Source organism: Cupressus sempervirens, chromosome 3 (genome assembly GCF_028749045.1).
Source record: "Cupressus sempervirens isolate cs-2001-9-10 chromosome 3, ASM2874904v1, whole genome shotgun sequence".
NCBI lineage: Eukaryota > Viridiplantae > Streptophyta > Pinopsida > Cupressales > Cupressaceae > Cupressus > Cupressus sempervirens.
Genome location: NC_143120.1, coordinates 1,051,180,223 through 1,051,194,038, shown reverse-complemented (window position 1 = coordinate 1,051,194,038; position 13,816 = coordinate 1,051,180,223). Strand labels below are relative to the sequence as shown.

The window sequence follows — 13,816 nt, the reverse complement described above, 5'->3', positions numbered from 1 at the left end:
GAAAGGGGTTTGGGTGTGTCAGTACAAAAACATGTAAAAATTATATATATATATATATATATATATATATATATATATATATATATATATATATATATATATATATACACACACACATTTATGAAACACAAGTTTAAATTAGAATGTAGCATAGTAGCGTAAATACATTTACAACTCCAAAAACACCATAAATAGTTAAACAGGTAATCATAGTGATCACACCATCGTATAATTCAATCAACTTCAACATCAATGATTCAAAACATTATAAATATCAAGTTCAAGACATTTCACGTTCATTGTTCAACTAATGGAATGGAAGTTTCACATGGGTAAAACCATAGTTACACCACCCTAGTGGATGGGGGGACAAGTTTCCACCATAGGGGGTTAGAAGGGCCTTAACTTGGGAGCAGTGGGGAGACAATAAGGGGGCAATGGTGGGGGATGGTGGCAATTGTATATACTATACATATGGTAGTTAAAATGGTAGTGATGAAAAGATGTATTGCAATATAAGATATAAAGATGTAAAAGACTAAATACTTGAACATTACATTGAATTGGAACTCGGAAGATTGAACATAAATAGTCAAATCAACAAATAGTCAACATTGGGACGTCCCCTCATCCTCAACGCAGGTGGCAGAATCTGGTGGTATCACTGGTGATGGGGGAATGGAGTCCCCAAATCCTTGGTCCATCATCGTCTCCGTGAAGTGTGGCAAAAAGGTAGGGGACGCGCCCCATGTTACTATGGGTACAACAAATGTCAAGCAAAAATGATATCTTGTATAAAAAGTACAAGTAGTCAAATACTATTTCAATTTTGATTTGATGAAACTTAGGACTGTAAACCAATTTTTTTTAAAACGTGATTGCTGTTAGTTTGTAGTGACTGATCAGGAAAGTACTGTACATACTTCATAAATTCTTTGGGGTTCGGGGCATCGCCACGAAAATTTTATTTATTTTTTTGGCCCTATTATATCAGGATTTGGGGTGACATGCAATTATTAATTATAACCCTAAAGTGGTAAAAATACTTGTATAAAAGGGCTTAGGGTTAGGGATTGTTTCATAATAGGTGATGTGAAAAATGGTTCTTGCAGCAGTATTGAGCTGTAAGGGATTATGGATTGTAATCAAGTTCTAATCACTGGATCGTAATAATATCGGACTTGCTGTTTGGTGGACGTAGCCCAGGGATTGGGTGAACCAGGTTAAATCTTGGTGTCTTGTGTTCTTTTTTGTGTGATCTATTATTTTCTGATATTGGTTACATTTGCATGTAACTGTTATTTCTGTCTGAAGTTTAATCCTAACAATTGCAACTATTGTTTTTTGCTTCCAACACTTTTTCCATTTGTTTTATGTATTCCCTACCATATCATTTCTCAGCCTCGAGTTCCCATTACCCTTAGCATGACCCTTGCTCAATTTTTAAATTATCAAAAAATAGGTTAAAATGTTTCCAATGGTGTTAAACTTCCATGTTCAAGTCTGGCTTCTACAAGTCAGATGTTGCTTTTTACTGAAGGAGTCTTCAAAACTCTCTAAGCTCTAGCAATGCTTAATAGAAATCTGATAGACCATCTAAAGGATGCAGCAGATAGTACGTGTATTTAATAATTTGGCAGATGCCCATTTGACCTGAGAAGCATAGACCCTACCCATGTAAGATTGGCTCAGACTCAGAACAAAGAATTTCATCGTACATCTTTAGTGAAAATTCATTCATTTAGAATTCAATATACAGGGAATGAAAATGTCAATTTTGTCAACACCTCATTCTGTTGATTACCAAATGTCTTTAGTCTCCAAAACATAGAAAGATTTATCAGCTTCTATGCTAAGCAATGTTTGAAGAATTTGTCAAGTTGGATAAAGCTCTGAACAAAAACTATTTGCAGTAGGTTTGAATAAGTGTTTGATTTGAGCCAGGTATTGCATCGCCATAGTATCTGCTTTTAACAGAAAGAGAAAGTAATAAGTTTACCTTGAGTTCATTGGTGTTTTCCGTTCCCAACTTTGGCGTGTATCCAATATCATATTCATCCTCTTCATCTTCATCATTAATCCTTCGTACAAAATTTTTGGAATCCTATCAAAATATATGTTAATTTAACTCTTGTTAATTCTGAATCGAGAAGAAACAAAAAAAGTTGTCTGCAAATCATACATATCAATAGGATTATTCAAGATTCCAACCTGAAGAAATAAAGACTTGATAAGGGCTTCATCTTCTTCTTCCAGTTTCTTTTCCTGCAAAAACAATAGCAATCAACATATCAGCAGATTTGATAGAATTGGCAACTTCCAAGTCTGTAATAAATTTTGTAATATAATCGGCATATAATCATTGAAACATTATACACAAAAGACCTACACCTTTTCTTCCGTCGTATGTCGCAGAGCCTCCAGCATTGCATCCGTAGTAATGGTTGCATGCCTTGCCTGAAATGAATTGAAAAGAACATTAAAGTAAATGTCCAATTCCCACAAAACGCAGACAAATTAGGTAATATGCAAGATACACCCCTAAATAAATCACAAATTACCAATTCAAAGCCGTGGGGGCTTAAAATTCTAAATTTCTATGATTTCACCAATGGAACATTTAATCTCCTATGTTGAAACTGCTTATGATCTATATGTTATTTGACTATTTGAAAGCCTCGATAAGATAATGACACCACTCTGCAAAAAGAAAAGGATGAATAGTAAAATATAAACACATTGAGTGAATCCTACCCTCATAGATTTCATTTCATCAAGGGCAGCAAGTATATCCATTTCTCTTTTGGAATCTAGGGTACGATTTTCCAGTGACTTCATTGCATCACCCATCTCCTCTGCATCTCTCTTCTTCTTTTCCTTATCTACTTCCTGGAATGTAAAAGCATTAGTAAATAATGGATTGTTCGTATAACTTCGATTGAATGAGGAAATAATCCTAACGCTAATTTTGAATTTTTTGAAGGACTTAAAAATGGAACCACAAAAATAAAGCAATTAACATATGAATGGATCTTAATTACCTCATCTTCAGCACGCCAAGGTTCAAAGTTCCGCATCGCACCTGACTCCACAATATAATCTGAATTCTCGGGATCCGTCTTCATGGTGAGTTCGGCTGAACACTTCGTACATTTGAAGTAGAATCTGAAGATTTGGATGCCTAAATATGTCTCGCCAACAACATCCTCTTTGCGAGAATTGAACTTTGTACCCTTGTAAATATAATTCCCACAAGTATTGCAGCGGATACTCATGGGAAGCATCATACGCACTTTTATCTGTTGGTTCTTGGGCTGTCTTCTTCTCGGTATTTGGGAGGGGTCAAAATCTGGAGGATAGTATTTGTTCAATACCTTTCTTTCTCCCATTGTTTTGGCTTACTAAAATCCCCAGAATCTGCACTTCTCCTTAGATTTTCAAATGTTCTCTTCCGCTAAATCTGCAAATTACTGGAAACTGTATGGGCTCCCAGAACACTTCTGGAAACACCCTTTGCCCAGAAATCTGAATTATGGCACAGGCTGCAGCAAGATGGTAATATCAGTAATAACTCTCGCCCTCTAATATCCCGTGACAGCAATATGAACTTGAAGATCCTTGGCACCGTAGCTATGGAACCCAACAACTCCAACCCTAGAAGCCTGCGCAGAAATATATCATCGCATGAATCCACGATGAACCAGTGGAAGCTTTCGCAAGCCGCGACGATTGCATATATGACAGTTTTGGTTAATTTCCGCCTGTGTTTTTTCATCCCCATTTTTCCTCTTATTTTAAAATTTGTTTTATTTATAATGTTTTGGAATTTTTAATACAAAGTTAATTTTCTCGAAAATTTGGTTTATTTATAATGTTTTGTAATTTTTAATACAAAGTTAATTTTATCCAATGCACTTCAAGTTAATTAGAACTTTTTGAGCTATAAAGTTATTTATTGCATTAAAATTAATTAACAAATATATGTGTTGGCACTATGATTGATTGTTTTATACTAGTACAATTTTTTCATATGTTTGTTCAATCAGAATAGTTTATTCTTCAATTACTTTTTGCAGCTATAAAATTTTAATATATATATTATATTTGAAATTATTCACAAATCTACCCCAATTTAATTTTTTTATAATCTAAAAGAATTATTGTTCTTAAAATAAATCTATCCTCAATATTTGGTAAAGTTAATGAGAAATTTTTAAAACATTTTTTTTCCTAAAGAAATCTCTAACATTTATTTTAATTGTTAAACAACACTTTACATTAATATTATTTCTTTTTATTGAACTGGCGACACAAATCAAAACTACTAAACTACTATCGGTAGGAACTAAATGTATTGCATCTTTGTTATTTTAGATTTTAAAAATTGTTATTATTGTTAACTTTAATTTCTTTAATTAATCCAAGAGATTTCATCTCAAAGGGGTTTTTATGGCAAAGGGGGAAGAAGTTTGGATGATAGAGAAAAAGATTTCATCTATTCAAAGGGGTTCTACACATTTCAGTTTTTTGTTATTTTCTTTTTATTTTTAAAGTTTTTTAATGAATATCAAACAAGGAGATTGTTAGACTTGGTGTATTAGTGTTGGCATTGATTGTCATTGATGTCAAAACCATCCATTTGGTTCTGGTTGTCATGTGACATGTATTAATATTTATCACTTGGTTGAGTGACATTGTTGTGGACAACTTGACATAAGAATTTCTCAGAATGAATACATCATGCATCTTTTGTTTAGTTGGTCAATATGTATTTGATTTCCTATATCAGTTCTTGGTGCATATTCCTAATACAACTCTTTTGGTCATCGGCAAGAGTGTATTTGATAAATAACATTTCCATTTCATATAGTTGATGAACATGTGTACCTAGTTCTTTTAGTTATGTCTATCAGTACATTTGTTAGTTCTTGGATGGTTAATCAAACTCTCATGTTTGGGATTAGTGTTGATCAACAACTTTGTCTTAGTATTTGGCCGCATTTATTCCTGTTGAAGTTGATGAAAGATCAACCCCACAACTCTTAAGAATCACTTGCATGCAAACACTTGTTATAGAAGAGAGAAGCAAAACGTTATGGAGGCAAAAATTGCTAGATCAATAGATGAGACATTCTTGATGAGCAAAAAAGTAGATTGTTATAATCAAAAGTGAATAAATCTCAGTTCTTAATTACAAAAAAAAAATATAATGAGAGATCATCCTTATAAAAGAGATTGAAACCCTAAAAAGGTCTAACCTAGGTTGCATCAAAATAATTAATAAAAGAATTAATTATTAGATGCATGAAGTTTAGCTTAAGCAAGTAGAGTTAATTAGGAAATATCTAATTACTCTAACACCCCCCCTTAAGATAAACTCAGGGAGTAGCTAAAAACTTAGAAACTACTACTGAAAGAAGATTTGGGTCACGACAATCAAAGCCTGATGAGGTACCCAAGCACAACCAAATCTTTGAGAAGAGAGAAATAGAGAAAACCATATGGGAAAAACCCTACTCCAAAAAGAGATGGAAATAATGTTGAAAAGAACTAGTGAAGGACTAAAGAAGCCTCCAAACTAGGGAATGTCCCAAAAGATAGGAACAAAAGATGATCATGAAGAACACCACTAATGCATGTAGAAGTTGCAAAGCTCTATCAAAAGTAACTATTGATCCAAAGAGCCTCCACTGAAATAGAACATGACCAAGTAGAGAAGATTGTAATCTGCATCAAATCAGGAGGCACACAAAGGCAAATAATTGAAATTGAAGATACATATGGCATGAAACACCAAAGCTTGAAGCATTGATCAATCGAACCAAGGAAGCATGAGAAACAACAGAAGAACCCCCCTAATGCAGACAAGGGTGAGGTGGCAGGCAACTAGAAAGTGGGCCAAAAGAATTGCATGTCAAGGAACCATGATCAAGATGCACAAAAGAGTACATATGCACATGTAATGAGGTGATCAATCTTTGATACGTCATGAGGTTAATGTCATGGAAGGGACACTCACTGGACAAAGAAAGATGGCAAACAAAGGCAAAACATCAACCCCCCATGGCACTTTATCATGAGTAGTGCATGTACAATAAGGCACAAGACATAATGAATCCCAAGAATACAGTAATATGTATGTCCTTAAATGACACTACTTGAATCAGAAGGCAAAACAAGGCAAACGACTAAAACGAAAATAGAGATGCAGTATGGCACTTTTGCTCAGTGTGTTTGCAAGAATACATACAAATGGTGTCTAAATAGACTAGAAGAGACATAAGACTGATACAAAAGATAGTACAAGTCATGACGAATCATCTGAAGCAAAGGAATCGATCCCCAAACCTGAAACAACCAAATTATCCACCATAATGCTAAAATGTAGAAGACTGAATAGAATGTGCCTAGAGCAAAATCTAGAAAAACAACCAACATCACTGGAAAGAGCACAAAAAGAGATTTCTAACAATATAAAAAAATTCCAAATAAGAGATCTGATGCTCAAGATATGTCTCTCGGAGTGCAAAAAGAAACTCTAGACTTTAACAGTAGAAAAGCCATCAAAAAAGCATCAAAACTAAAAAAACACTTGCACCATTGTGACGAGCTCAGAACTAGCTTTTCGACAATATCTCATTTTCAGAAAATAAAGTTTGTATGCTCGAGATATGAGCAAAAACATGAAGGTAGGTCAAAATAGAGCCCGAGGAGGTGACAGAAACGTTGATGCAATACTAATGCGGTGCTGACATTAGCAAGTATCGAGCCCAAATTTGACGGTCAAACAATTGTCGAGGCAAAAGAAATGCCTAAAAAATGACCCTTGTCAAAAAAAAATCCAACCACCAGAAACACAATGTTAGACAAAGAGCCAATGTCAAAAGAAAAATCTAGTGGCCAACAAGCATGTGCCACGTGTCAAAAAGAGATTTGTTGGCAGAAAAATTACCCAGTAGCAAAGAGCCAAAGTTGGTAAAAAAAATCGGCGGCCATGATGATGCCACATGTTTAAAGCCAAGATGTCCATGAAAGTGGTTGGAGGTCCAAATTGAAAAATACCACCCAATCACAAACAACAAATATCCATTAATATGCACACCATGTGATGGAAAGTCAGATTTCCAAATACTGCCAGCATATGATCCCAAAAAAGGTTGCCTAAATCCACCCTGAAAAATGCATAAAATCCACTTGAATGCCTATCAGACAAAGAGGCATGTGCAGATGAGTCAACATCATAAGAAGTGGAGGACGTGGTAAACAAGGACAACAATTGCCTTTGAAAAAACATGGGTCCAATAAAAAACATTAACTACCTTAAATCGAGGGATTGGGAGACCATGTTTATTGCATTAAAAAGGGCCATGCAAAAGTTTCAATATTGAAACATCCATGTCCACAATCTAAGGTGCATGGCGTGGTGGTGCATGGAGTCTCTCCAAAGAAAAGGCATCCAAAGCCCAAAAAATTCACTGATGTGGCTATTCCCAACCAAAGGCTTGGGGCTAAATATCAAAATCTGCCCATCTCCAAAAGAATTCTACAAATACAAGGGGTAGGAGAGAATGGGGGCCCACAAAATTATCACCAAAGAAGAGGTGACATGGGATCCAAGGCCCATTCTATGCCTAGAAAAGAGAAACTCTCACTGACTTGGAGGCATGCTTTATGTCAACTTACACCAACCAAAGCGATGGAGGAAATAGCGATAGGCTCAAGGCAAGAGAATATTGTGAAAATTGGGATGAACACGTTCATTGACAATGGTAACAACTCCAAGAAGCTTGTTATGCTCTTCATCGTTCCTCATAGCCAATTGAATATGTCGAGGCACAATCCTAGTCTTATTGTTGTCATGTACGACATTATCAGCCAACTCAAGCACCTTGGTAGCAAGATACTCGAGAACGGTTGCAAGATATATAGGAGTGCCCTTCCAATGGAACACATCCTTTACATTCAATGCCATCATCAAACCAATGCATAGGGAGTCCAAAGAGAGGATGCATGAAAAATAAAACTAGCATACCACTAGAAAATGTAGATACCAAGGGCCATGTGATCAACTTCTGGCATAAATGATGGACAAATAGTGTGTGGGGTGAGGTTAGTGGCGATGGGACCAGAATTAGAGGCCCAAAAAATAAATCAATGCATCTCAGGCAGTGAAAATTGGGATCACCTAAGGCTTGATTTGAAACCAAAAAATAAGGTCACTGAAGTTTTTTGTAAAAAAAACCTTTGCATGTTCAAAAAACGTATTTTCTCCAAATTTGTTTATGTAAGTCTTCCTATTGCAAAAGCCTATTTGGAATCCCATAAGTCATCACATCACAAGCCTTGGATAGTGTGGGGGTCCAAGCTTCCATGCACGTTGTACCCACATACACAGTTACAAGTACAAAGGCCCACAATGCCCAAAAAATAACCTTTCCAATGATGTTTTTTATTAAAAAAAACATTCATCCCTGCATTTAAAAAAAATTGTCCTCTTGATATTTGTGCCTAGTTCAAAATGACCTAAGTGCAAAAAACTTTTGCCTTAGATTTCAACAACATCCAAATTGGACGCATTTTATATTGAAATGGGAGTTTTCGAGTGCTCTGAGCTCAACGATGATGTCTATTTGGGCTCACAATGCTCCAAAAAATAGGTGCCCCTAGATATAATACAAAAAGCTTCTAAAAACTGAAACTCTCTAAAAGAGAAAAACTCAAATCTAAAAATTGGTGCCAAATTTCTCACGAATAGAATAAGGGCATGAAGATCTGGAGCTCTGATACCATGTTGAAGTTGATGAAAGATCAACTCCATAGCTCCCAAGAATCACCTACATGCAAACATCTGTTATAGAAGAGAGAAGCAAAAAGTTATGGAGGTAGAAATTGCCAGATCCATAGATGAGACATTCTTGATGAGCAAAAAAGTAGATTGTTATAATCAAAAGCTAATAAATCTCAGTTCTCAATCACAAAAAAAATTACAATGAGAGATCGTCGTTATTAGAGGAGATTGAAACCCTAAAAAGGTCTAACCCAAGGTGCATCAAAATAATTAATAAAAGAATTAATTATTAGATGCCTAAAGTTTAGCTTAAGCAACTAGAGTTAATTAGGAAATATCGCTAGAGTTAATTAGGAAATATCTAATTACTCTAACAATTCCTAGTATCCAACTTCACTTAAATGATAACTAGGGTCATTAGTTTATACGATGATCATAAGCTTCCATCTTTTGGACTCAATTGTAATGTTCCTACACTATATTGGTAGTTGTACTAAATCTAGCTATATGTTATGTGTGATTTATTATGTAATAACATGATGTGGTGATGTGTTCCCCAAATTTAGGTCCAATGCTTGTAATTAAATGTAACAATTGTAATTGTGCATGTAATTGTGCATTGGTGGTATCGCATATCTTATTATTCTAGTTAACTGATGTAGTCTTGAATACTGGTATAAATAAAGAAGATCTTTTTGTATTCAAGAGTGTAGAGAATGTATGGTGTAAGTGTGCATTTGAATGCATAATAGTGTGAAGAGTGAGGATGAATATGTATGCATGATGCATGTGTGAAGCAATGTTGATTGTCTAATGGAAATGTGAATCTACTCATATAGTTGATCGAGCATGTGCAGTCAGTTCTTAACTAAAATTATGGAATCCTAATATTATAGTCTATTTTGATTTTGTATCGACAATGAGTCTTGTTGTGTTGGTAATGAGCCTTTTTGTATTTGAGGTGTATTTTTTACTCAAGAAATTTTCCTATTAGCATTACCCCTTTTCAATAGTTATCCTTGTTGTATTAAATCACCTTACTTAGTTTTGTTATCATTTCATGACAATTAGCATCTATAAGGTTTCTCTCAGTTGGGTTTTCCATACAGAATCCAATGTTCATTATGTCAGTGTACATATACTTTCATGCTTATCTTTTAATGGTGTGTTGTTGTACTTTAACCAAAAGATCTTAAGTAGTTGTAGATGTATGTTAAGTTTTTACAAATAGATGGAAAAGTTTTTTATAAGTGTGGAATAACTGGTTTGTCTCCCCCTCACCACATCTAAGTTATTTGATTCGTCCAACAAATTATAGTTCATTATTTTTGCTTAATTTAAAAGATTACAATGATAAAGGTATCAAGATACAAGTGTGATTTTTTAAGTCAAACTCATTGACCCATATTTCATGAGTAGTGGTACACACAAACTCATCTCTCATGAGAATGCATAGAACGCTAGCATTCATTGCATCTAGGTGATGCTCACACATGTGAAACATTGGGACTTTTTGAAAGGTAATGTTAGTAGGTTAATTCCTAAGTAACTACATGGGCCAATGAGTTTGACTAAAGAAACTACATGATTTTATTCTAATAGCAATATCAAAATTTGACTTGTTGTGAAAAAAATCTCCTACTTGTAAATCTAATATTATCATCTTATTAAAATCATATGAAATAAAATATAAAATGGAATGGAATCTATTATTTAAAAATCTTCTAAATTTACAAAGTAGGGAAGAATTTTTTTTTAAATAGTTGGTTAAAAGGATGAGATTAGCTTGAGTGTTTTTTTTTTTTTTTTAATAATTATGTTGAGGGGCATTCCTACAATCACAACATGACAAAATACTCAGAGTAAACAAAATCTCTAGAGATTGAATTTGTAGAAGTTGTGAAAACTAACTTCACAGATCGCCAAGAACACCTACATGCAAATAACCAGTACTAAAGAGAAACCAAAGAGGGAAAAAGTAAAGCTTGGAAAATCTCAATGGTGTGAGAGCAAAAATGTATTCCAAGATTGTAAGCAAAAAATACAAGAGTTCAACCTTAAAGGTGAACAAAACCCTAAAGGGAAATAAACCTAAGTTGCACATTATAATTAATATAAAATATTAATTATATGCACCTAAGAGATAGCTTAAGTAGACTAGAGTAATATATGACTTAATTAATTAAATCAACATGATCTAATTAATAAGCGTAAATAAATAATTACTCTAACACCCCCCCTTAAGAGAAGCTTAGGAGGTAAGCTAACCTAGCAAAGCTATGAAAGTAGGAAAATGGGTCCCGGCAACAAAGCTTAATCAGGTACCCAAAACAAGGAAATCTCTGTAAACTAGAGATAAAGGAGAAAACCCAATGGGAAAAACTCCTGTCCAAAAAGAGATAGAACAAACATGTTAGAAAAACATGAAGGAAGGAAGGCCTCAACAAGACCCCCCAAGGACAACTTTCGTAACCCCAAGCATAGACCGCAACTAAAGATAGCAAGGCGGTGCAAATGACTTGGTGAAGATGTCAACAACGTACGCATCAGTGGGAATGTACTCCAAAGAGAGAACACCATCTTGGATCATTTGATAGATGAAATGCATATGAAGTTCAATGTGTTTAGTGTGTTGATGTTCCACCAAGTTGCATGAAATATGAATAGCACTCTAATTATCCCACCACAAAATAGTGGGACGATCAGGAGGAAAACCAAACTCAGTCATCAATTATCAAAGCCATAAAATATCCTGACTAGCAAGAATTGTTGCTCGATACTCAACCTCTATAGATTAAAGTGCATGAGCATGCTACTTCTTTCATGACCATGTGATAGGACCAGAGCCAAGACAAAAAAACAAAGCCAGAAGTATACTTCTAATCATCAACATCACCAGCCCAATCTGAATCAGTGTAGCAAACAATGTGAGGAGTCCCTGATGTGTAATGAATGCATAAATAAGGGTGACCTCAATGTATCTCAAAATACACTTGGCAGCTTACCAATGACTCTCATGAGGCTCATCTGAAAACTGAGAGACAAGACCAACTGCAAAGGAGAGATTAGGATGCATGCGTGTCAGGTACAACAAGTTGCCAACCAACTACTGGTACAAAGTGGAATCCATTGAAGGTGAAGTGCAAGAAGTAGACAAAGTAACACCTAACTAAAAAGGTGTGGGAGCAGGCTTGCAGTCAAACAATGCAAAGTGTCGAAGCATGTCAAGAGCATACTTATGCTGGTAAACAAAGATTCTAGCAGAGGACTGAACAATCTATAGACCAAGAAAATAGCGTAACAGACCAAGATCAATCATCTCAAATTGGTCCATCAAGGCTCGCTGAACATCTTGAGTCATAGAAGATGAGCAACCTGTGAGAAGGAGATCATCAACATATAGCACAAGGATCAAAACCTCAGCCTCAAGATGCTGAATGTAGATTGTAGGATTGGAATGGCATCGTGTGAAGCTTGTAGAAAGAAAAAAGGAGTCCATCTTCTCATACCAAGCCTAAGGGGCCTATTTGAGACAATACAATGAGCGTCAAAGTTTGAAAACCATGGAGGAATCCTGCACAAATCCCTAAGGTTGCTCCATCTAAATCTCCTCAGGTAAGATCACCGTGCAAGAATGCACTCTTCACATCCATCTGAAAAATGGGCCATCCTTGAGAAGATGTGTGGGATAAGACAAGGCGTATAGAGTTCATCTTGGCGACAAGGGCAAATGTCTCAATGTAATCAATACCCTAAATTTGTGAAAAACCCTTCGCAACAAGGCATGCCTTATGCTTATCAATAGAAACATCAACAAAAAACTTAGTACAATACAACCATTTGCATCACACTAACTTTCTTACCTTAGGAAGAGAACAAAGATCCCAAGTATGATTCTTCATCAAAGGGAAATACTCCTCCTCCATTGCATTGTCCCACTCAGAATGTCCTGTCACTATTGCAAATGTTTGAGGATCATCACAAATAGCATGACTAAGATCATCACAAATAGCATGATTAAGAAGACTAGACTGGGTGCGACCAGGAAGTCGAAGGGTCACCAGTTAGAGATCCTGCAGCCTCAACTATAGCTCGAGCCCATTTAGGCATTTGGGGAGGATCCTATGGAAAAGGTAAATGGGTATCACCAAGATCATCATCCTTGTCATCTAGAAAAGAGATTGGAAAGGATGAGGGAGTAGTAGTAAGTGAAGTAGACTCTGGAGATAGGGTATCTATTGTAGGAAGGCACTCATCAAACCAAACATCCCATCAAAATAGAACCTCTCTAGAATTAGGATCAAACAATCTATAGGCCTTAACATCCTTGTAGTAGCCAAAAAAAATGAGGTGTCAGCTCTTCCACTCCATTGCTCTCCTCAAAGCATCTGGTACAAATGCCCATGCTTCACTACCAAAAACTCAGAATGAAGATACATCAGGCTTGACATAAGACCAAGCCTCCTCAAGAGTCATATGTCGATCAACTTTGTGAGGCATCGAATTCTAAATATAGTTGGCACAATTGACTGCCTTTGCCCAAAAAGACAAATCCATGGACCTAAAAATTAGTCATCTCCCGAAGTGTTTTGTTCTTTCTCTCTGCGACACCATTCTATTGAGGGGTGTAGGACACTAAAAACTAATATTGAAGACCATGTTTAGAGAAAAAATCCTCGAAAGCTTGGTTCACATACTGCCCCCCATTATCTGTGCATATCCACTGAATAGAAAGACCAAACTGCTTCTCTACAAATGTCTTGAAGACTCAAAATGAATCAAAGACATCAAACTTGTACTTCAAAAAGTAGACCCATGTGCATCTGGAGAAGTCATCAATGAAAGTAAGCACATATCTGGCACCAGAAAAAGGAGTGGGAAATGACATGAGGTCACTATGAATCAACTCCAATGGTGCCAAATAAAAGGTGTCTCGTCCATGTGGAAGAGGATCCCTAGGTTGTTTACCAAGAGCACAAACTTGAAAAACATCGTATGTGTAGGAAATCTGGGGAAGCCCAAGAACAA

The 13,816-nt window shown here is 35.7% G+C and overlaps 1 protein-coding gene across 5 annotated transcripts in view; it reads right to left on the bottom strand.

The window, feature by feature from the left end:
• Window positions 1-3,779, bottom strand: part of LOC149570344 (coiled-coil protein (DUF572)) — a 60,388-nt gene extending 56,609 nt beyond the window's left edge. For all 5 annotated transcript variants that reach the window (XM_089822980.1, XM_089822981.1, XM_089822983.1 and 2 more), the window contains exons 1-5: window positions 3,042-3,779; window positions 2,755-2,889; window positions 2,392-2,457; window positions 2,212-2,265; window positions 2,000-2,104 (exon numbers count right to left, since the gene is read on the bottom strand). In XM_089822980.1, the coding sequence (XP_089679106.1) occupies window positions 2,000-2,104; window positions 2,212-2,265; window positions 2,392-2,457; window positions 2,755-2,889; window positions 3,042-3,389 (708 nt within the window). In that variant the 5' untranslated portion in view covers window positions 3,390-3,779. The remainder of the gene's footprint in view (window positions 1-1,999; window positions 2,105-2,211; window positions 2,266-2,391; window positions 2,458-2,754; window positions 2,890-3,041) is intronic.
• Between the last annotated feature and the right edge of the window lie 10,037 nt (window positions 3,780-13,816).